This window comes from Panthera tigris, chromosome D4 (assembly GCF_018350195.1).
Source record: "Panthera tigris isolate Pti1 chromosome D4, P.tigris_Pti1_mat1.1, whole genome shotgun sequence".
Classification (NCBI taxonomy): Eukaryota; Metazoa; Chordata; class Mammalia; order Carnivora; family Felidae; genus Panthera; species Panthera tigris.
Window position 1 is genome coordinate 25,008,816 of NC_056672.1, and position 21,381 is coordinate 25,030,196.

Here is a 21,381-nt window from a genome sequence, read left to right on the forward strand (position 1 = left end):
GGCTACCTCGTTCACGCGCACAGGGAGGGGGCGGGGAAGGGGCGTTTTCGGGGCCTACGGAGTCTTTTAGGTTTGGAGGAGGGGTGTGAGCGCGCGGCAAATCGGGCGGGAAGAGGCAAAAAAGGATTAGGGCGCGCGCCGTAGCGGTTCCTGTTCTCACAGTCGCGCGGCCCAGGGACCGCTGTTGCGCGAGAGGAAGGCGGGACGCCCAGGTCGGTGCTAGGCCCAGACGAATGCCCCCGTTTCCACAGTCCACACTCGCGTCTCCCTCCCACTCAGCACCCCCATCCTCGCCCGGGCTGCGGGCTGCCGGGCGGGCTGCGCGGCGGTGAGTGCAGCCCGCCCGCCGCCGGCCCCCGCGGCGGAAACCCGCTGTTTGTAACGGGCCGGAGCGGCCCGGGTCGGGGGCCTGCTGGCGGTTCGCGGCCCGCTGTCGGCTCGGACGGGAACCCAGGAAACGCGTGCCGGTCCGCTTGCCTGCGGCCGGGCGGCCTCGGAGTCCCGGAGAACTGGTCCTCCTTGCTTCCGACTCCCCGCCAGCGCTCCGGGAGATCCCAGGCGTCTTCACAGGCTTTCTGACGAGACCATTCTTCGCGCCCCCCCCGCCCCCCGCGTGTTCTTCCTTTCCCCCCATTTTTGTTAAATGGGACCTGTGAGAAAAGTATTCGGTAGTGTCGCTGCAGTTTATCTGTGGAAAATTTGCCGGAAGTATTACATTCTATCCCCTAAAATGAATGCGATTCGCACAATACGTTGTAGACGTCCGCGTTCTGTTTCTTGCAGCTGTTTAAAGCTCCGACCGAGTGAGTGGCGGTGTTCCGCAGTGATGAAAACCCCCAAAACCTCCTCAAATTTGTCACAGATCTAGCGTATTCAAGTTTGCGCTTGCTTTGTGTTCGGTTACTTCTAAGGCCCTTGTGCCAAGCTTTGATGACTGCTTTTGTTAAGGCTCTTAAGGTCATTTCGAATCGGTGACGACCCTGGGAAATCGCCTGGCCTGGTAGTAGCCAGTCGCCACATCCTCACTCTTCTACCTTCCAGCCTTCACCCACAACCCCAAATAGGCGTCGAAGCATACAGATGTTGTGATTTACATATAACTTTAACTCCACCATTTGCAGAATACATACATGTGTATTTTGTCGTGATGAAATGTGCCGTTCCATCTTACTGTAACTTGATTTCCCTCTTGAATAACTTGCAGAATGGATGTAACCAGCACCTTTTTTTGGTATGATTGCATTCATCCATGATCTTTTCACTCGCCTAATGAGGAAGAAACTCTTGTTGGAGGAGCCGAGGACTTCATGAAGCATGAACATTTACTGGCTAGGAGGATAGTTAAATACTGTTAAAAGCATAGTGTCGGCGATTGTGGAGTTTATAGAGAAGGTCTCTTTCAGTGGCCATGTAATTTTTTTAAACGCCTTCCTCCATGATGAATGTATCTTCACGAAGAGCCTTGTTGGGAGGGTAAAACTTAGTAGTTCACATTTTGGTTTTATATTATATGGTTCAGATCTTTATTAAATATTCAACCATGAATTGATGCATGTATGTAGGGGTTGAGAACACTTGTTTTATAGAGATTTCATCTGCCAGTCAGAGTTTGCAGTATTTAATTGACTGCCTTAAAACCTGGGACATTTCACTAACACTTAAAGGGACGTATAGGGGTACTGTACTAACATACTTTCTTTCAAGCTAGTATTTCTGGTGTAATTATCAGTTTCTACCCTGATAACGTGACGAGTGGTGAGCAGGAATGCAAATTAAACAGCCCTAAGAACTTCCTTCTCCCAGTTTCACTGTCTTCTGACTGGACCTTAACTGGTGAAAGCTGTTACTTACCTTTCCTAGATAGTATTGCCCGAAAGGAGTTTTTTTCTTCTTTTTCCATGTGTTTCCTCTTTATCTGTTTTAACTATTAGTTTGATCTTGAACAGAAAAGTCTCTTTCCACCAGTTTTTCATCCTCCATTGTTTTCAACCAAACTACTGTGTTGTACTTTTGCTCATTCAAGGACTTTAGCAAGTCCTTGCCAAAGTACCCATCAAGTTGGATACATCACTGGCTCCTATCTTGTATAATTTCATGGTCATTTTGAACTCCCAGTGAATTCAGAGCTAGTATTACTTAGCCTTGGGGTTTACTTTAGATGAACTCATATAATTCAGATTGTACACTAGCCAGCTGGATGATTATTTAAAATATAAGTACTATTTCCTAAGGTTCCCAACTATGTGCCCTACCTTGTGCTGGCAGTTTAAAGCTTACTACAGTCCTGCGAGTAAGTTGTGGGTTATCTGTTTTATGGATAAGAAAACTTAAGACTGAGAAGTTAAGGAATATGTCTGAGGTCACATAGCAGAGGTGGAATTCTCTTTTCCTATTCTCTTTTCCTTACAGTAGGTTATGGAAGATCCACAAACAGTTCCACTGATAACCTCTTCTGATTTCAGTCATTAAATATAATTCCCCCCCCCAATTTTCAGAGAATATCTTCTCAGAATTTTAAAGTTACCATTAATGAGTTTTAAGACACTTTTATTTTTTAGATGAAGCTAGTGTAAACATGGAGTAGTTATGATTTCAACATTTGTTAGTGCTTGTAAGTCTCAGCTGTTGGTTAAATGCCACATGTGTTCAAAAGGATGGTACTTCTGCCATTTGTTATATTTTTTTTAAAAAAGGGGAATAGGTGAGGCTGACTGAAAATTAACATACATCAAAGATGCCTAAGTCTTTGTGATGTACGATAGGATTTTCCTACTCTGTTCTTTCCTGGTCAGTTCCTGCAGTCAAGAACTTGAATGTAGATTATTGTGTTTAGTCAAGTTCAGAGAGTATAAAGTCAGCTTTTTAGAAAACATTTTTTCATGATTATAAAATTAACAGGGATTAAGATATATATATATAGTTTTATACCTGGCCTTTTTCTTAATAAAATATGAACATATTTTCATGTTATTAAACATACCTGTAGAATTTTTTTTAAAGACTATAACCTATTTCATGGATAGAGTGTAGTGTATTTAATCCCTGCTTTTACACCCCCCCCCCATTGTTGAACATTTAGATTATTTCTGTTTTTTTCCACCCTATACAAATACAATGAATGATAAACACTCTGGCACTTAAGTCTGTCCTTTCTGATTGCTTTCTTAAGATTCATTTTGGAGAGAAAAAGAAGTGATCATATGGTATGCACATTCTTAATGTACAATTTAAGAAACATACCTTTCCATGTTTTTCTTTTCTTGGACAGTGATGTTCATGAGGATCACGGGCTGTTCTTTTGTGTCTGAGTGGTTGGGAAATTGTGCTCCCTAGCTCACACCTCCCCTCTAAGTTGTTTCTACCTGCAGTGACTGTGATTACTCAATTTCTCCAGAAAGAGAGGAAGGAAAACCTTAAGAATTCTCTAAAGAAGTAGATGCAAGTAATACAATTTATTAAATTATGAAAAGGCTCAGTTATTGAAACCCAGTGTAAACTTCATCATGTAGATTCCACATGATAATACTTTTTCCATTTAATTAAATTTTTAAATAAAAATTTCTTTCTAACATGTAGGAAAAAATCCTATTATATATAGATAGAATCCTCTTCTTATTACAATTATGATAATATGCAGTTGGGGGAAACTACATCCATGTTTCTGATTAGTATACACCACACTTACTTTGCTTTTATTTTTATTTTTTTTTATTTTTTTTTTATTTTTGGGACAGAGAGAGACAGAGCATGAACAGGGGAGGGGCAGAGAGAGAGGGAGACACAGAATCGGAAACAGGCTCCAGGCTCCGAGCCATCAGCCCAGAGCCTGACGCGGGGCTCGAACTCACGGACCGCGAGATCGTGACCTGGCTGAAGTCGGACGCTTCACCGACTGCGCCACCCAGGCGCCCCGTTTTTAAATGAATTCTGTGTAACAAATGTTTATTTAGCAGTCAGTTTTTCCCCAAAGTTCTTGACTTTTTGGTAAAATATTGGAATTTAGCTATGTTTGAATGCTTGCACAGGGTTAAGTATCTCGTCACATTTACTTGTGTTTTATATATGTCTTGGTTATCTTTTAGGGTTTTAATCAGAATTTTTTTTTCTTTGCCTAGTATGGTAACATTATTATAAAATTATAGTATGTCAATTAGCTTGAGAAGTGGAGATTTAAATCCTAGAGGATAGTACTTGGAGAGAATTATTAATTAGGACTGTCACACATTAATAGAACAATTTAGTTGTGGTTCACTGAGCTGTGTTTCTCAGAATTTGTCCCAACTGTCATTTAAAAGGAGTTTGTCGCTTGCCATGTTCAACAACACTAACAAGGAGGTACATGTTTGAAATAAGGAAAAAAATGAAAAAAATAAATGGATACATAAGACTTAAAATATCAGTTTGTAATTTTAAAAATTTTGAAATTGTTTTATGTGGTATTTTAGTAGTTATAGCAAAGGAAAAGTAGTACTTAACCATGGCACTGTTTTAAAGCTGTCATAAAGATAGATGCAGTGGGTGATGTTAAGTTTTTCTTTCACTTGACTTTGTACGTGAAATAATTTATAATGCACTAGAGGAACTTATTAAATGCGATCTGAAAAAAGTCTGTTCATTATAACAGCAGTATAGTGCTCTTATAGAATGACTTTTTTATGTGTTTTATTTGTAAGTGGGATTTTGTATATAAATGAGGGACTGGCTATACTTTCCCTTTTCACATAAATCAACAGGGTCTAGCAAAAGGCGTAAGAACGGAAATTAGAAGAACTTATGTTCTAGTTCTGGGCCTGCTTTGATACATGATCTTAATATGTCTTAATCTTCAAGCTTCAGTTTTATTCACTTAAGTAGATGACAGAACTTACTCTGTCATGTTATTTTGAGGTTTAGGTAATACTACAGATGTAAAAGTATTTTGAAAAAAGCTAAACCTCTTACAGATAGGTTTTAACTTTTATCTTCAGCAAACCTTTATCTTTATCTCTGTTTATATAGTTGTACCTACTGGGATCCAGGATTGATGTCTCTGAAATTCATCCTTGTTCATTTCATTTCCTGTCCAGCCTTGACCTTTTCAATTCACAGCCAGGCCATCTTTCTTCCTTTCCCATTTTTTCCTTCCTTCTCCTAGAAGTAGCCATAAAATTATCTCCTGTTATTTAACAGGTTCAGCTAGAACGTGCTATTTGTGTTATATGGCTGCATGTACTGTAATAGTTTTAGGGATGTATACTGTACCCAGAGTGATTTATAGTACAAAACATTCTGCAAACAACTTAATTGTAATTGTGGCATTTATGCTTGATAATTCACTTAATTTATAACTCAACTGAAAGTACTCTTTGTCCTGATTTCCGTTTACTTAATGACTATCATTACATTAATACAACGCCTTTGCAAATTATACTAGGTCCATCTGCCAGTGCTGTCGTATTTAAATTTTAGTGGAGGAAATAGGTAACTTACTGAATGAGCATACCTAAGACCCATGGATCTGGCTTAATTTTTGAGGTTAAAAAATATGACAACAGATGCAATTAAATGGCACTTTGGAATCAGGTTATGTAAGTACAATTGACTCCTGAACAGAGCTGGGATTAGGGATGCTGACCCCCACCTAGTTGAAAATCTGCTTGTAACTTTTGACTCCCCTATAATTAGCTACCATTAACTTACTGCTGACCACAAGCTTTGCCAATAACAGAAGTAGTCAATTAGCACATATTTTGTGTACTGTATATACTGTATTTTTACAGTAAAGGAAGCTGGAGAAAATATTAAGAAAGTTTAAGAGAAAATACATTTACAGTTCTATAATTATTGGAAGAAATCTGCATAAAAATGGGCCCGCGTAGTTGGAACCTGTGTTCAAGGGTCAGCTGTACAGATCTCTCTGTCTTGAAGATGTCCCTAAGCTATGGCTTCATGAAATCATGCTTGATTTTAACATGCCTTTATTTTAATTAATTTTATATTCGATGTTATTTTGTTTTAGGTCTTTTAAGCATACAACTGGATTTGGCTTATTCATTTTGAGAGTATCTTTTAACAGGTGAGTTCATCTATATTCGTTACGATTGCTGGTATATTTAGACATGTTTCTACCATTTTATTGTTTCTATTTATGGTGGTTGGCTGTTTGTGCCTTCTGTTAGATAGTTTTCTTTGTTTTCCTCAGCTTGTTTGAAAGTTATATTTCTAGTTTTTTGGTATTTACCTTCAGTTTTTCTTATTGAGGTAAGTTAAAAAAATTTTTTTCAATGTTTATTTTTAGAGAAAGGGAACGCGAGTGGGGGAGGGGCAGAGAGAGAGAGAGAGAGAGAGAGACAGACAGACAGACAGACAGACAGACGGACAGAGACACGCACAGAATCTGAAGCAGGTTTCAGGCTCCGAGCTATCAGCACAGAGCCCAATATGGGGTTCAAACTTACAGAACTGCGAGATCATGACCCGAGCTGAAGTCAGACGCTTAACCGACTGAGCCACCCAGGCACCCTGAGATAATTTACATACAGTAACATTTGTGTTTTTCTTGGTGTGTATCTCTGTGTGTTTTAACAAACATAGGCATATCACCATCACTACCAAGATCATGATATAGAACAGCTTCATCACCGCCCACATTTCTTTATGCCCTTGTAGTCAGTCTTGGGCAACCATTGAACTGTTTTTTATTGCTAATGTTGCTTTTTCCAGAATGCCATATAAATGGAATTGTAAAGTCTTTGTCTGGCTTCTTTCAGTTCACATACTGCATTTGACATTTGTCTTAGTCTGTTCAGGCTGCTGTAACAAAAATACCATAAACTGGGTGGCTTGGAAACAACAGAAATTTACTTCTGTGGAGGCTGGGAAGTAAGTCCAAGATCAAGGTGTCAGCAGTTTTGGTGTCTGGTGAGGACGCACTTCTGTGTTTATGGACAGCCATCTTTTCACTGTAACTTCCCATGGTGAAAGGGGCAAGGTAGCTCTGTGGTGGTGGTAGGGTGGGGAGCTCTTACAAAAGCCATAATCTCTTTCATGAGTGTTCTACCCTATGACCTAAACGCATCTCAAAGGCCCTATGCCTAATACCTTCACATTGGGCATTAGAGTTTCAGCATATGAATTTTGGTGGGGACACAGTCTATAAATAGCAACATTTGTCCATGATAGTAGTGCATCTATTAGTAGCTTATTCATTTTTATTACTGAATAGTATTCCATTGCAATGATGTACCGTAATTTATTGATCCATTCACCAGTTGAAGGACATGTTGGTTTTAAAGCTACTATGCAGTCACACATGCTACCGTTGGGCCATGAGGCCATAAAGCTACTGTGAACATTCACATAGAGATTTTTAATTAATGAAAGTTTTCATTGCTCTTGAGTAGATACCTAATAATGTGATTGTTGGGTTATATGGTAAGTGTGTGTTTTTCTGTCTAAGAAATTGCTTATCTGTTTCCCAAAGTGGCTGTGCTATTTTGTGTTCCCACTGGCAATGTATGGAAATTTCTAATTTTTGGTATGCTCAGTTATTTTTTACTTTAGCATTGCTAATAGATGTGTAGTATCAGCTGTGATTTTACTTTTCCATTTCCCTAATGTCTAATAATATTGAGCATATTTTAATGTGTTTATTTGCTATCTGCATATTTTCTTTGGTGAAGTGTCTATTCAGATGTTTTATTCATGTTTGTTTTTATTCTTTTTTTTTAATGTTTAATTTTGAGAGAGAGAGAGTGCATGAGTGCATACGCATGAGCAGGGGAGGGACAGAGAGAGTGGGGGACAGAGTTTCTGAAGTGGGCTCTGTGCTGACTCAGCAGAGAGCCTGCTGCAGGGCTCGAACTAACAAACCATGAGATCATGACCTGAGCCAAAGTTGGAAATGTAACTGACTGAGCCACCCAGATGCCCCAAATAAGTTTGTTTTCTTACTAAATTTTAAGTATAGATTCTTCTATATTCTGGGTACAAGTCTTTTGTCAGTTATTTCTCTCAGTCTGTGGTTTGTCGCATGTGTGTGGCTTTATATTCTTTTTTTTTTTTAATTTTATTTTTTATTTTTTAAAATTTACATCCAAATTAGTTAGCATATAGTGCAACAATGATTTCAGGAGTAGTTTCCTTAATGCCCCTTCCCCATTTAGCCCATCCCCCCTCCCACAGCCCTTCCAGTAACCCTCAGTTTGTTCTCCATATTTATGAGTCTCTTCTGTTTTGTCCCCCTCCCTGTTTTTATATTATTTTTGTTTCCCTTCCTTTTTGTTCAACTGTTTTGTCTCTTAAAGTCCTCATATGAGTGAATTCATATGATTTTTGTCTTTTTCTGACTGATTACTTTCACTTAGCATAATACCCTCCAGTTCCATCCATGTAGTTGCAAATGGCAAGATTTCATTCTTTTTGATCGCAGAGTAATACTCTATTGTGTGTGTGTGTGTGTGTGTGTGTATATATATATATATATATATATATATACACACCATATCTTCTTTATCCGTTCATCCATCGATGGACATTTGGGCTCTTTCCATACTTTGGCTATTGTTGATAGTGCTGCTATAAACATGGGGGTGCATGTGTCCCTTCGAAACAGCACACCTGTATCCCTGTGGATAAATGCCTAGTAGTGCAATTGCTGGGTCATAGGGTAGTTCTATTTTTAGTTTTCTGAGGAACCTCCATACTGTTTTCCAGAGTGGCTGCCCCAGCTTGCATTCCCACCAGCAATGCAAAAGAGATCCTCTTTCTCCGCGAGGATGCCCATTTCTTCACTGGATTATTTGTTTTTTGGGTGTTGAGTTTGATAAGGCTTTTTATTCCTTTTTTTATTAAAAAATTTTTTTTAAATGTTTTTATTTATTTTTGAAGGAGAGAGAGAGAGACAGAGCATGAGTGGGGGAGGAGTAGAGAGAGAGGGAGACACAGAATCCAAAGCAGGCTCCAGGCTCTGAGCTGTCAGCACAGAGCCCGATGTGGGGCTTGAACTCATGAACCATGAGATCATGACCTGAGCTGAAGTCAGATGCTCAACCCGCTGAGCCACCCAGGTACCCCGATAAAGCTTTATATTCCTTATGGTGTTTTTCACAGAGCAGAATTTTAAAATTTTGATAAAGCCCAATTCATTAATTTCTTTTATGAATTATAGTTTTGTTGTTGTCCCCAAGAAAACTTTTTTAAAAGTTTACTTATTTACTCTAAGAAAGAAAGCACAAGTGGGGAAGGGGCAGAAAGAGAGGTAAAGAGAGAGAATCCCAAGCAGGCTCTGCACTGACAGTGCAAAGCCCAATGCGGGGCTTGAACTCACAAGTTGTGAGATCATGACCTGTGCAGAAGACACTTGCTTAACTGACTGAGCCACCCAGCCACCCCTCCCTAAGAAAACTTCTAAGAAACCAAGGTCACAAAGATTTTGTCTTAACTTTTCTCATAGCTTTTCTATAGTTTTAGTTTTCAAATTTAGGTCAATGATTCATTTAGAGTTAATTTTTATATATAGTGTGAGGTATTGGTTGAGGTTCATATTTTTGCATATGAATTGTTCAGTTGTTTCATCACCAGTTGTTCAAAAGACTATCCTGTTTCCATTGAATTGTCACTGCAACTTTGTAGAAAACCAATTGACCATATTATGTGTGGGTCTATATCTAGACTGTCTTGTCTTTCCATTAATTTCTGTGTTAATCCTTTTGCCAATACCTTCCTGTCTTGATTATGAAGTTTTATACCAAGTCTTGAGATCAGATAGTGTGAGTCCTTCAACTTCGTTTTTTGTTTTCAAAATTATCTGGACTATTCCAGTTCCTTTGCCTTTCCTTAGGAATTTTAGACTTAGCTTGTCATTTTTTACAAAAAACAGATGTTGGGATTTTGAATGGAATTGCACTGAATCAATCTCTAGATCAGTTGGGGAGAACTGAAACCTTAAGATAGAGTCTTCAACACAGCTGGTCTCTTCATTTGTTTTGGTCATCTTTGATTTCTTTCATCAGTAATTTGTAGTTTTCAGGGTAAATATCCTACATATATTTTTGTTAGATTCATTTTTTTCCATATGACACATTGCAGCTTTGATGCATTTATGAACACTAGACAGCACTTCAGCACTATGCTGGGGACCATTTTAAACAGTGAAATCGTCAACAAAAAGCACAAAAGTGTGAAAAATGGAGCAGGAAAAAGATGTATCTTGCTAACTCATTTATTAGGCGATGTAGCTATTTTGTAGATTCTTTGGTGCTTTCTTGATAAATATTCATATTATCTTTATTTTAGGAGTAATTTTCTTTTTTTCCTCTTCCTTCTTGATTTCCCTCTCTTTTTCTTATTGTGGAAAACACCTACCCTCTAAGCAATTTAAAAAAATTTTTTAGCATTTATTTTTGAGAGAGAGAGAGTGAGGGGAGGGGCGGAGAGAGAGGGAGACACAGAATCCAAAGCAGGCTCCAGGTCCGAGCTGTCAGCACAGAGCCTGACGTGGGGCTCGAACTCATGAACTGTGAGATCATGACTTGAGCCAAAGTTGGGTGCTTAACTGACTGAGCCACCCAGGCACCCCATCCTCTAAGCAATTTTTATTTTAACAATTATGATATTGTTAACTATATACACGTTGTTGTACAACAGATCTCTGTAACTTTTTCATCTTGCATGAATGAGATCCCATATCCATTTTTCCTTCCCCTGTCTCTGGCAGCCACAGTTCTACTTTCTATTTTTATGAGTTTGATTACGTTAGATACTTCATGTAAGTGGAGTCTTGCAGTATTTGTCCCTTGTGATTAGATTATTTCACTTAGCATAATTCCCTTAAGGTTAATGTACGTTATTAAATATGACATGATTTTCTTCCTTTTTCTTAAAGGCTAGATAATATTCCGTCTTATCTATATACCACGTTTTCTTTACCCATTCATCCGTTGTTGAACAATTAGATTGCTTCTATACCTTGTCAGTTGTGAATAATGCCATGGTGAATGTGAGTATGCAAATACCTATTTAAGATTATTTTTGATTCTTTTGGATATATACCTGGAAGTGGGATTGCTGGACATATGGTAGTTCTATTTTTCGTTTTTTGAGGTACCTCCATACTGTTTTCCATAGCTGCTGTGCCATTTTTCAATCCCACCAATAGTGGGTAAGCGTTCCAATTTGTCCACATCTTCACCAACGCTTGTTATTTTCTGTGGTTTTATTTTGGCTAGTTGCCATTCTGAGGTGTGTGATGTGATATCTCATTGCAGTTTTGATTTGCATTTCCCTTGTGATGATGGTGTGCATCTTTTTATATGCTTGTTGGCCATTTGTATATCTTTGGGAAAATGTGTTTTTTTGCCCATTTAAATTTTTTTTTGTTATTGTTATTGGCTTCTTTATATATTCTGGGTATTAACCCCTTATCAGATAATGGTTTCCAAATGTTTCTCCTATTCTGTAGCTTGCTTTTTTATTCTATTGTTTCTCTTGCTGCACAGTTTTTGAGTTTGATGTAGTCCTATTTGTCTGTTTTTGATTTTACTTGTTCTTTTAGTGATATATCCAAGAAATCATTGCCTGTTCCAGTGTCTTGAAGTTTTTCCTCCAATATTTTCTCTAATAGTTTTATAATTTTAGGTCTTATGTTTAGATCTCCATTTTACCTCTGTGCTGACAGTTCAGAGCCTGGAGCCTGCTGTGAATTGTGTTTTGCTGTCTGTCTGCCCCTCCCCTATTCATACTCTGTCTCTTTCAAAAATAAACATTAGATCTCCATTTTAATTTTTGAATATGGTATAAGGGTCCGTTTTTATTCTTTTGCATGTGGATATTCAGTTTTTCCAGCACCATTTACTGAAGACCTTATCCTTTCTTTGTTGTGTAATCTTGGCACCCTTGTTGAAGATTATTTGACTGTATTTATGAGAGTTTATTTCTGGGTTCTGTATTCTGTTCTATTGGTCTGTATGTCTTTCTGCGTGCTATTTTTTTTTTCTGTTTTAATTTATAAACCTTTTATTTCTTTATTGCACTCACATGGGCCTCCTGTAAATGTTAAAATGTTGAGAGTAGACATCTGCGTGTGTGTATTGTTGTTTAGTTTTTATTTCATAAAAGTATGGAACGCTTCACAAATTTACATGTCATACTTGCACAGAGGCCCCTGCTAATATTCTGTATCATTCCAATTTTATTATATGTGCTGAAGTGAGTTCGATGTCTGCCTTCTTCTTCTTCTTCTTTTTTTAATGTTTATTTATTTATTTTGAGAGAGAGTGTGCAAGCAGGGTCAGAGAGAGAGGGAGAAAGAGAATCCCAAGCAGGCTCTGTGCTGTTAACGCAGAGCCTGGTGTAGGGCTTGATCCTATGAACCGCGAGATTGTGACCTGAGCTGGAATCAAGAGTCGGACGCTTAACTGACTGAGCCACCCAGGTGCCCCCATCTGCTTTATTCTTGATCTCAGGGGGACAGTATTTTGTCTTTCATACCATTATTTTTTTTTCTTTTTTAATTTGAGTATAGTTGACACACAATATTACATTAGTTTCAAGTGTACAACACCTCTCTCTGCCCCTCTTCTGCTTCTGCTTGCTCGCTCTCTCAAAATAAATAAATAAATAAACTTTTTAAAAAAATTAAAAAAATCAGTATAGCTAAGTTAAAATTTTTGTCAGGTTAGTATTCAGAGGGTCTGTTATGAACACATATGTTATTTATAACTAAGCTTAGTAGTATACTAGTACTGCTTTATCTTTCCAGTACAACATTTTCTTTTCTCTTGAATGGCCTTGTTTTGTTTTCTCTATATTTTTATCAGTTTAACCCCTAACTCCTACAGTTACTTTTATCTCTCCCCTATATTGAGATATATTGATGCTCTAAGAGAAGTGTAAACCAAGAAAAAGACATGAGATCCTGGAAATAGTGGTCTTACAGGATTTATCTTCTTGAAAAATAATTTCTCTTTGGACCTTCTGGGCTGTTTGCCTTTACATCGTGCACATACTTTTTGCTATAATGCTTTTCCTCTCATTTCTTCCTCTTTCTTGGTTTATTTCTGTTATAATAGTGCAGTGCACATCCTCCTTTACAAAAATTGTTTTAGACAATGCTGATCTGAAAATGTTTAATTTCACTGTCATACTTGATTGATAGTCTGCCTGGGTAGAAGGTTAGAACTAATTTTCATTAAGAAATTTGAAGGAATTGCTCATTTACCTTCTAGCTTCTATTGAGAAATCTAAAACCATTTGCATTCATTGATATTTGTCATCCTTTTCTGGAAGCTTGCAGCATCTTTGTCCCTGTCTAAAATTTCATAAAGATAATGCCTTGTTACATGTCTGTTTTATTCACTGTATTGGGTTCTTTCCATCTGGAAGCTCTTTTCTTTAAGTCCTGGAAATTGTAAATTTATTTCTTTGATTAATCCTTCCTTCTCCCTCCTTTGTTTTCTCTTTTTCGTCTTTCTGGAACTCCTAGTCTGTTAGACTTACGGGGCTTTTTTTTTTTTTTTTTCCCTTGTGTTTCATTGATTTCTTTGGAAATCAGTGTTTTACTTTTGGAAGAGATTTTATTAACTTTATCTTCCATTCAGTGTACTGTGTTTCATTTCTGCTATCATTTTAAATTTCTAAGAGTTGTTTTTGTCCTATGAATATTTCTTGTCACAGAATCCGATTCTTATTACCTGGATATTATTATCTTTCTGATGATATTAATAATAGCTTTTTTGGAGTTTTTGTCTCTCTTCATAGTCATTTCATTGCATTTTTTATTTAATGTGCCTATTGTTACAAGATTGTCTTAGAGGGGCGCCTCAGTGGCTCAGTCTGTTAAGTGTACCACTTTGGCTCGGGTCATGATCTCACAGCTCCTGAGTTCGAGCCCTGCGTCAGGCTCTGTGCTGAAGCTCAGAGCCTGGAGCCTGCTTCAAATTTTGTGCCTCTCTCTCTCTCTGCCCCTCCCTCACTCACACTCTGTGTCTCTCTCTCAAAAATAAACAAATATTAAAAAAAAAAAAAGAAATGCTTAAAAAAGATTGTCTCAGATGTCTTGTTGCAGTTAAGGGAAGGGAACTAGAAGGCTGGTTGGAACTCTGAGTCTGGGGGTACCTGGGTGGCTCAGTTTGTTAAGCGTCCAACTCTTGATTTCGGCTTAGGTCATGATCTCATGGTTTGTGGGTTTGAGCCCCACATTGGCCTCTGTGATGACAGTGGGGTGCCTGCTTGAGATTCTCTCTCTCTTTGCCCCCTTTCCCTGCTTCCACTCTCTCCCTCTCTCTCAAAAATAAATAAACACTAAAAAAAAAAGAAAAGAAACTCTGAGTCTGTAGATGCATTCTCAAAATGGGCTGTTTAATTGGAGAACCTCTTGTGTTAGTATCTTTAGGTCTTTTCTTTTAGGGTAGTAAGATTGCCCAGAGAAAGATTTTCTAGTCTTTCTAGGAGAGTATAGTCGCTGGTATTTCTGGGTGCTTTGTAGGGTAGAGAGTAGTGTGTGTTCAGTATTTAGGATTTAAGAATTTATTTGTCCCCCTTATTTTCAGCATGGTTACTCCACTTCAGAGGTACTCTGGTGTCCCTCAGCCCAGAGGTACTCATGGTTCCTCCACCAGAGGTACTCTGGTGTCCCCCAGCCCAGAAGCAGTCTCTGTGACTTGTGATAAGGATACCATAGTCTTTTCTTTTCTCTTTTATATATATATATATATATATATATATATATTTAAATGTTTGTTTATTTTTGGGAGAGAGAGAGAGACAGAGCATGAGCAGGGGAGGGGCAGAGAGAGAGGGAGACACAGAATCTGAAGCAGGCTCCAGGCTCTGAGCTGTCAGCACAGAGCCTGACGAGGGGCTTGAACTCACTGCGAAATCATGTCCTGAGCCAAAGTCGGATGCTTAACCGACTGAGCCACCCAGGAGCCCCGGGGATGCCATAGTCTTAAATGTCTTTATTAAAGAGTCTTCTAATCAGTCTTTACATGGTCTATTTTTATCACAATAATTAAAAAAAATATGTATATATTCTCATTTTCTTCACTGTAAAGATTCACTAGTTCTGTAATGATAATGACCTTTTTTTTTAGCTCCTCCTCTAAAATGTTATTTATGTAATCCTCACAACTATAACTCCTTTAAATTTTAACCATTTGTTAATAACATGACCACTTGTTTAGGGTCACAGAGTTTATAAGTGTAATTTGGCTCCAGAGTTGTATTCTGAACCACTAGATTATATAGTAGCTCTTCCATCTGTTTTGTTTTGTTTATTTATTTATTTTGCACGATAGTCTTTACTTTTAAATGATTATCAGCATACCAAGTAATAACGGGTAGCCAGTTCTTGAATTCTGTCGTCTAGTTATTTTGATTAAGAGAAACTAAAAGCAGCCCAAACAATTATGCTAGTATTTATTGTTCTAACTCTTAGGTGGAAAAGACTATTTTAAGGCTGTCTGCTGCTTAACACAGGTTACAAATAACTATTTACTACTTTCTCATAGATAAAGCCCCTGACCCTCAAGAAAAACTTTTGGGGGAAAAAACATTAACCCCTTTTCTTTTTTAAAAACATTTTTTTTTAAACTACATCTAATAAAGAAAAAGTCAGTATTGATATATGTTGCTTAAGCTAAAAGACATAGGGGACCAGACAATGTATACTCATTAAATTTCTAAGAGACATGAGGTAAAAAAATGAAGTCTTTCAGTAAGCTTTTTTGGTGTCTTTTAAAAATTGAAGTGTAATTGATACAAACATTATATTAGGTTCAATGGTTCAACAATGATTTGATATTTGTGTACATTGCAAAATGATCACCATAGTAAGTCTAGTTAATACTTAGCATTCATCACCTTCTATAGTTACAGATTTTTTTTTTTTCTTGTCATGAGAACTTTTAAGATTTACTTTCTTGGGGCGCCTGGGTGGCTCAGTCGGTTGAGCTTCCAACTTCGGCTCAGGTCATGATCTCACAGTTTGTGAGTTCGAGCCCCGCATCGGGCTCTGTGCTGACAGCTTGGAGCCTGGAGCCTGCTTCAGATTCCGTGTCTCCCTCTCTCTGACCCTTCCCTGTTCATGCTCTAACTCTCTGTCTCAAAAATAAATAAACATTAAAAAAATTAAAAAAAAAAAAAGATTTACTCTCTTAGCAGCTTTCGAATACAGGTAGTATTATTAGCTATAGTCACCATGTTGTACATTAGGGTAAGCTTTAAGTTCACGTAAAGAAGCTAGATTTATTTTTCTCCAAAAACTGAAAGGACCTACTGTATAATACACAGAAATAATTTAATGCCTTTTCATGAGAATATAATTCAAGCTTTGCTAAAATTTCATATTCCATGAAGGCATGTAAAATTCCAATCCTTTGAATAGGCACTTTCTTATTCTCCTGTCCATTTATGTGGTAGTTTTCATGGATTTCTGCTTGATGTCTTAAAGTCTAAGAGGTTATCTAGGACTTCATCCCTGTTTTGCTGGAATTAGGTCTAGAGGATGGTCATCATCTCCTGGGCCGTCTCCACTGCTGCAACTACCATGGGATCCCAGAGCCGCAGTGTCCTCGGCCTTGGACACTTTTCTCTCTCTGTAGGCTGTACTGTTCTGTTTCAGCTTGAGTTGGTTTTGCCTGCTTCAGCTTTCATTTCTTTTGCATGTGGACCTTGGACACTTTCTGGGCACCCACTTCTCAGCCTACAGAAGCTGCTGTAAACCCTGTGACTGACAGGTCAATAGGGATGCGGAGTTCAGCTGGATCTTCCCTTTGGGTCAGTTGACCCAGCTGCCTAAGATACATGCCTATGCCAGTGCCCTGTGGGCCATCCTCTCCTATCTTTAATTTTTACAGTCCCCTGTGAGGTTAAGCATATAGATAAAGAAATACACTAAGAGGGAGTGTGTAAATTTCTCATGGTCACTTGCTTCTATTTAGCTCACTCAAAACCTCATGTTTTTATTATTTTACCTCTACTCTGCCCTGATTGATAATAGGAACCCCCAAAACCATACCACCAAACTCTTAACACTCATACAGATAGACCAGTGATTCTTTCTGTGCCGTTGCCTTATAACCCTTACCACTTCTTGTCCCAGGGCCATTTCTGAACAGTAGAGGTTACAATTACTCCACTGAACAACCAGTTCCAAATCCTAGCATCAAATCCTATATGTTCCTGTTCAAATGGTAAGTTTTCTTGTGGACATGTTAAAACTTTTATAAATTTTAACTCTTAGATATTTTGATCTGTGGGAGAAAAAATATACTTTTGTGAACACAGTGTTAATTGGTGTTTAATAGTGTTTTGCTACTGCTTTTATATTGAGAAATCAGAAGTACATTTATCTCGTATCTCGTAGGAAGGACCGTTGAGTTTTATTTAGTGAAACAAATAAGATACTTTACATCAGCACAGAGTCTATTGTTACTATATTTTTATTCATAGACCACATATTTAAGTGCTAAATGGGCAAACAGAATGGTAAAGTGTTTTTTTTTTTAATTTTTAAAAAATGTTTATTTTTTTTTTTTTTTTTTTTTTAAATGTTTATTTTTGAGAGAGAGAGAGAGATTGTGAGCAGGGGAGGGGCAGAGAGAGAGGGAGACACAGAATCTGAAGCAGGCTCCAGGCTCTGAGCTGTTATTACAGAGCCTGACGCAGTCTTGATTGAATTCACAAACTCTGAGATCATGTTCTGAACCGAAGTTGGGTGCTTAACTGACTGAGCCACCCAGGCACCCTAATGGTAAACATTTTAATAGAACATGAATTATACATAGGAAAACAACCTTAGCGACTATTGTTTCTTGACTAAATTTTAAATGATTAGAATCTGGTTATTAATATAATAACTACCATTTACTGAGTGTCTTTCATAGGTCTGACATTATACTTTACAAATGTTAATTGTACAATCTTCACAACAACCCTGGAAGATAAATGGTGGTATTGACATTTTACAGATGAAAAAACTGGGTTAGAGAAGTTAAGAAATTTGTATTAGGCCACAGAACTTGTAACTTGACAGAACTAGCTTTCAAATCGGAATATATCTGTCTCAAACCTTTTGCTTTTCTCATTATATAACCGGATTACTTGTGGTATTTGAATTTTGGCCATGTAGAAAGTCAAAGAATTTTAAGATGTTGAAGAGAGAAAAATCTAAAGGGTGTGGTTATACCTGTGCATTGTAGAGAATTGTAGAAACTGTATTTAAATATACTGAATTATAATTTTTTTTTGTTTTTTGTTTTCAGGTAATACATGCATAATATTTCTTTTATTTTAAAAGAAATGAGTGTAACTAATATTGCATTAAGAGTTGAAACCTGGCTTTTAGCTACGTGGCATGTTAAAGTACCTCTAATGTGGTTGGAAGCTTGTATTAACTGGATCCAAGAAGAAAATGATAATGTTAATTTGAGTCAGGCACAAATGAATAAACAAGTGTTTGAGCAGTGGCTCCTTACTGACCTGAGAGATTTGGAACATCCTGTTTTACCTGACGGCATTTTAGAAGTTCCAAAAGGAGAACTGAATGGATTTTTTGCTTTGCAGATTAATTCATTGGTTGATGTAAGTCAACCTGCATATTCCCAGATACAAAAGTTGAGAGGAAAGAATACAACGAATGACTTAGTTACAGCTGAAACACAAGTAACCCTAAAACCTTGGGAAGCAAAGCCTTCACGAATGTTGATGTTACAACTAACTGATGGAGTTGTACAAATGCAGGGAATGGAATATCAGTCTATTCCAGCTCTTCATAGTGATCTTGCCCCAGGTACAAAAATTTTGATTTATGGAAACATTTCTTTCCGTCTTGGTGTTCTTTTATTGAAACCAGAAAATGTGAAGATTTTGGGAGGAGAAGTAGATGCCCTTTCAGAGGAATATGCCCAAGAAAAAGTACTTGCAAGATTAATTGGGGAACCTGATCCTGTAGTTTCAGTCATACCAAATAATTGTAACCAGACCATCCCTGGAATTACAGATGTTCTGGATCCTGCATTAGGACCTTCTGATGAAGAACTCTTGGCAAGTCTTGATGAAAATGAGCTTGCAGCAAATAATGACACCTCCTTAGGAAGAAGATGCTTCAGCACAGGTAGTTCCTCAAATACTGTTCCCACAAGACAGTCAAGTTTTGAATCACGACATATTATTTCTCCAAAACCAAAGGAGAAACAACCAAATCAACCTATGCATTTCACTGATGGGGAATTAGATGACTTTTCATTGGAGGAGGCCTTGCTTTTAGAAGAAACTGTCCAGAAAGAACAAATGAAGACTAAAGAATTACAGCCATTGACTTTGAGCAGAACCCCAGATGAAAGCATAGAGAGATTTTTACATAAACCTAATACTCCAAATAATTTTTCTTTGATTTGCAAAAGTGGAAACCGTAATTGGAATGAAAAAAATGTATCCGAACAAGTGACTAATGAAGACAAATTATTTAGTTGTCCATCTGTTGAAGACAAAAACAGTAGCGTTTTTTCAGTTCATAGTAATGTACGCCTACCCCATGATTTTACAAATAAAGATAAGGACTCAGAGACAGGTAATAAAGTAAAACAAACCTTCAGCAGTGCAGATGGACATTCCTTAAATAAAATATCAAAGGGAGAGCTGGTAAATTATGTACCAAAAAGGAGTTCACACCTTTCTAATGAAAATGATCATCATTTACAGTCTTGTTCTTTAAGACCATCAGAGAACAACACTAATCTTTCTATTGCCATGGATTTGTATTCTCCGCCCTTTATCTATTTGTCTGTCCTAATGGCCAGCAAACCAAAGGAAGTTACAACAGTGAAGGTCAAAGCATTTATTGTAACCTTAACTGGAAATCTTTCAAGTTCTGGTGGCATTTGGAGTATAACAGCAAAGATTTCTGATGGTACTGGATATCTAGATGTAGACTTTGTGGATGAGATACTTACTAGTCTGATAGGGTTTTCAGTACCAGAAATGAAACAGTTAAAGAAGGATCCTCTTCAATACCAAAAGTTCCTGGAAGGTTTGCAGAAGTGTCAGAGAGATTTAATAGATTTGTGTTGTCTAATGACGATTTCATTTAATCCCTCCTTGTCTAAAGCAATAGTACTGGCATTACAGGATGTTGAAATGGAACACCTTGAGAACCTAAAAAAGCGGCTGAATAAATAATTTACTAAGATAGTATCAGAAAACAATTCCCCCCCCAAAAAAAGAAATATTTAACATTAAATTTAACCTTTTATGTTTGAGACTTTGTTTTGTAAAAGAGAAAAAGGAAATTTTATAACATTTTAGTTGAATTTTAAAATGTTTAATCATGAATGTGTATTTAGGTTTCTTAAATAAATTTTTTTTATAATAACTGTTAGACGAAAGAATTTGGTGACCCATCGTTATTGAGAGTTTTGTTTCTCACTTGTCATTTCACATAACGATAGCTAAAGTGTTGGTGTTTACTGATGTGTCATATTGTTGGAAGTTGGCAATTATAAATAGATAGTTGTACTTCTAATGTGTTGAGTACCCAAAGAGATTTTTTTATATTACTATATTTAGGAAACAATGTTAATCCAGTGGATTAGAATGTCAGGCTGTCAGATACAAAAATACTTCTGCTGGTTTTTATTTTGTAAATATTTGTCTGGTATACTTAAGGCAAATATTATATTAACTAGGTACAATTGCAGAGATTATGTTGCATGGTTTAAACATCTTATTTTCAAGGATAATTTATTTTGAATTGTATATGGAAAACTTGAATATAAGATTCAGTAAATACTTTTTTTGGGGGGGTTAAAATAAGGTGGTTGTCCATGTCTTTATGTACTATCTGAATTAGCTCAACATGTAAGCTTACCCTTAGTTTTGTTGGGAGTATTGTTTTTTTGTTTGTTTTGTTTTGTTTTTTTAATGGAGACGGTTTACCACTTTTCTATTTTGCTGTTAAAAAGTCACATTTGAGGGGTGCCTGGGTGGCTCAGTCGATTGAGCGTCCGACTTCGGCTCAGGTCATGATCTCGCAGTTCGTGAGTTCAAGCCCCTCGTCGGGCTCTGTGCTGACGGCTCGGAGCCTGGGAGCCTGCTTCGGATTCTGTGTCTCCTTCTCTCTGCCCCTTCCTGCTCATCATGCTCTGTCTCTCTCTGTCTCTCAAAAATGAATAAACATTAAAAAAATTTTTTTTAAGTCACATTTGAAAGGTAAAGTTACTTTTATTAATCTTTTGTCTTTGCAAACTTAAAACATTCTCAGTTTTTTTCTTTTAAATGTTTATTTCTGAGAGAGAGAGAGCATGAGCTGGTGAGGGGCACAGACAGAGGATCGGAAGCAGGCTCCATGTTGACAGTAGAGCCTGATATGGGGTTAGAACTCATGAACCACAAGATCATGACCTG

The 21,381-nt window shown here is 37.5% G+C and overlaps 1 protein-coding gene, 1 non-coding gene and 1 pseudogene across 5 annotated transcripts; 1 reads left to right on the forward strand and 2 right to left on the reverse strand.

Moving 5' to 3' along the window:
* Positions 1-21: 21 nt before the first annotated feature.
* On the forward strand, positions 22-20,998 carry RMI1 (RecQ mediated genome instability 1). 4 transcript variants are annotated; one of them, XM_015540002.2, is made up of 4 exons: positions 22-212; positions 5,999-6,055; positions 17,081-17,171; positions 18,243-20,998. In XM_015540002.2, the coding sequence occupies exon 4, from the start codon at positions 18,250-18,252 to the stop codon at positions 20,155-20,157; it is 1,908 nt and encodes a 635-aa protein (XP_015395488.1). In that variant the 5' UTR covers positions 22-212; positions 5,999-6,055; positions 17,081-17,171; positions 18,243-18,249; the 3' UTR covers positions 20,158-20,998. The 4 variants fall into 4 exon arrangements, with proteins under 4 accessions (XP_015395488.1, XP_042820464.1, XP_042820465.1 ...); XM_042964531.1 differs by having other exon boundaries at positions 23-212; positions 18,544-20,998; XM_042964529.1 differs by lacking the exon at positions 22-212 and adding an exon at positions 229-328.
* On the reverse strand, positions 12,092-12,194 carry LOC122233310. The gene has a single exon (XR_006210870.1). It is a non-coding gene; the product is annotated as a U6 spliceosomal RNA (small nuclear RNA).
* Positions 16,158-17,086, reverse strand: LOC102966850 (annotated as a pseudogene).
* Positions 20,999-21,381: the final 383 nt, after the last annotated feature.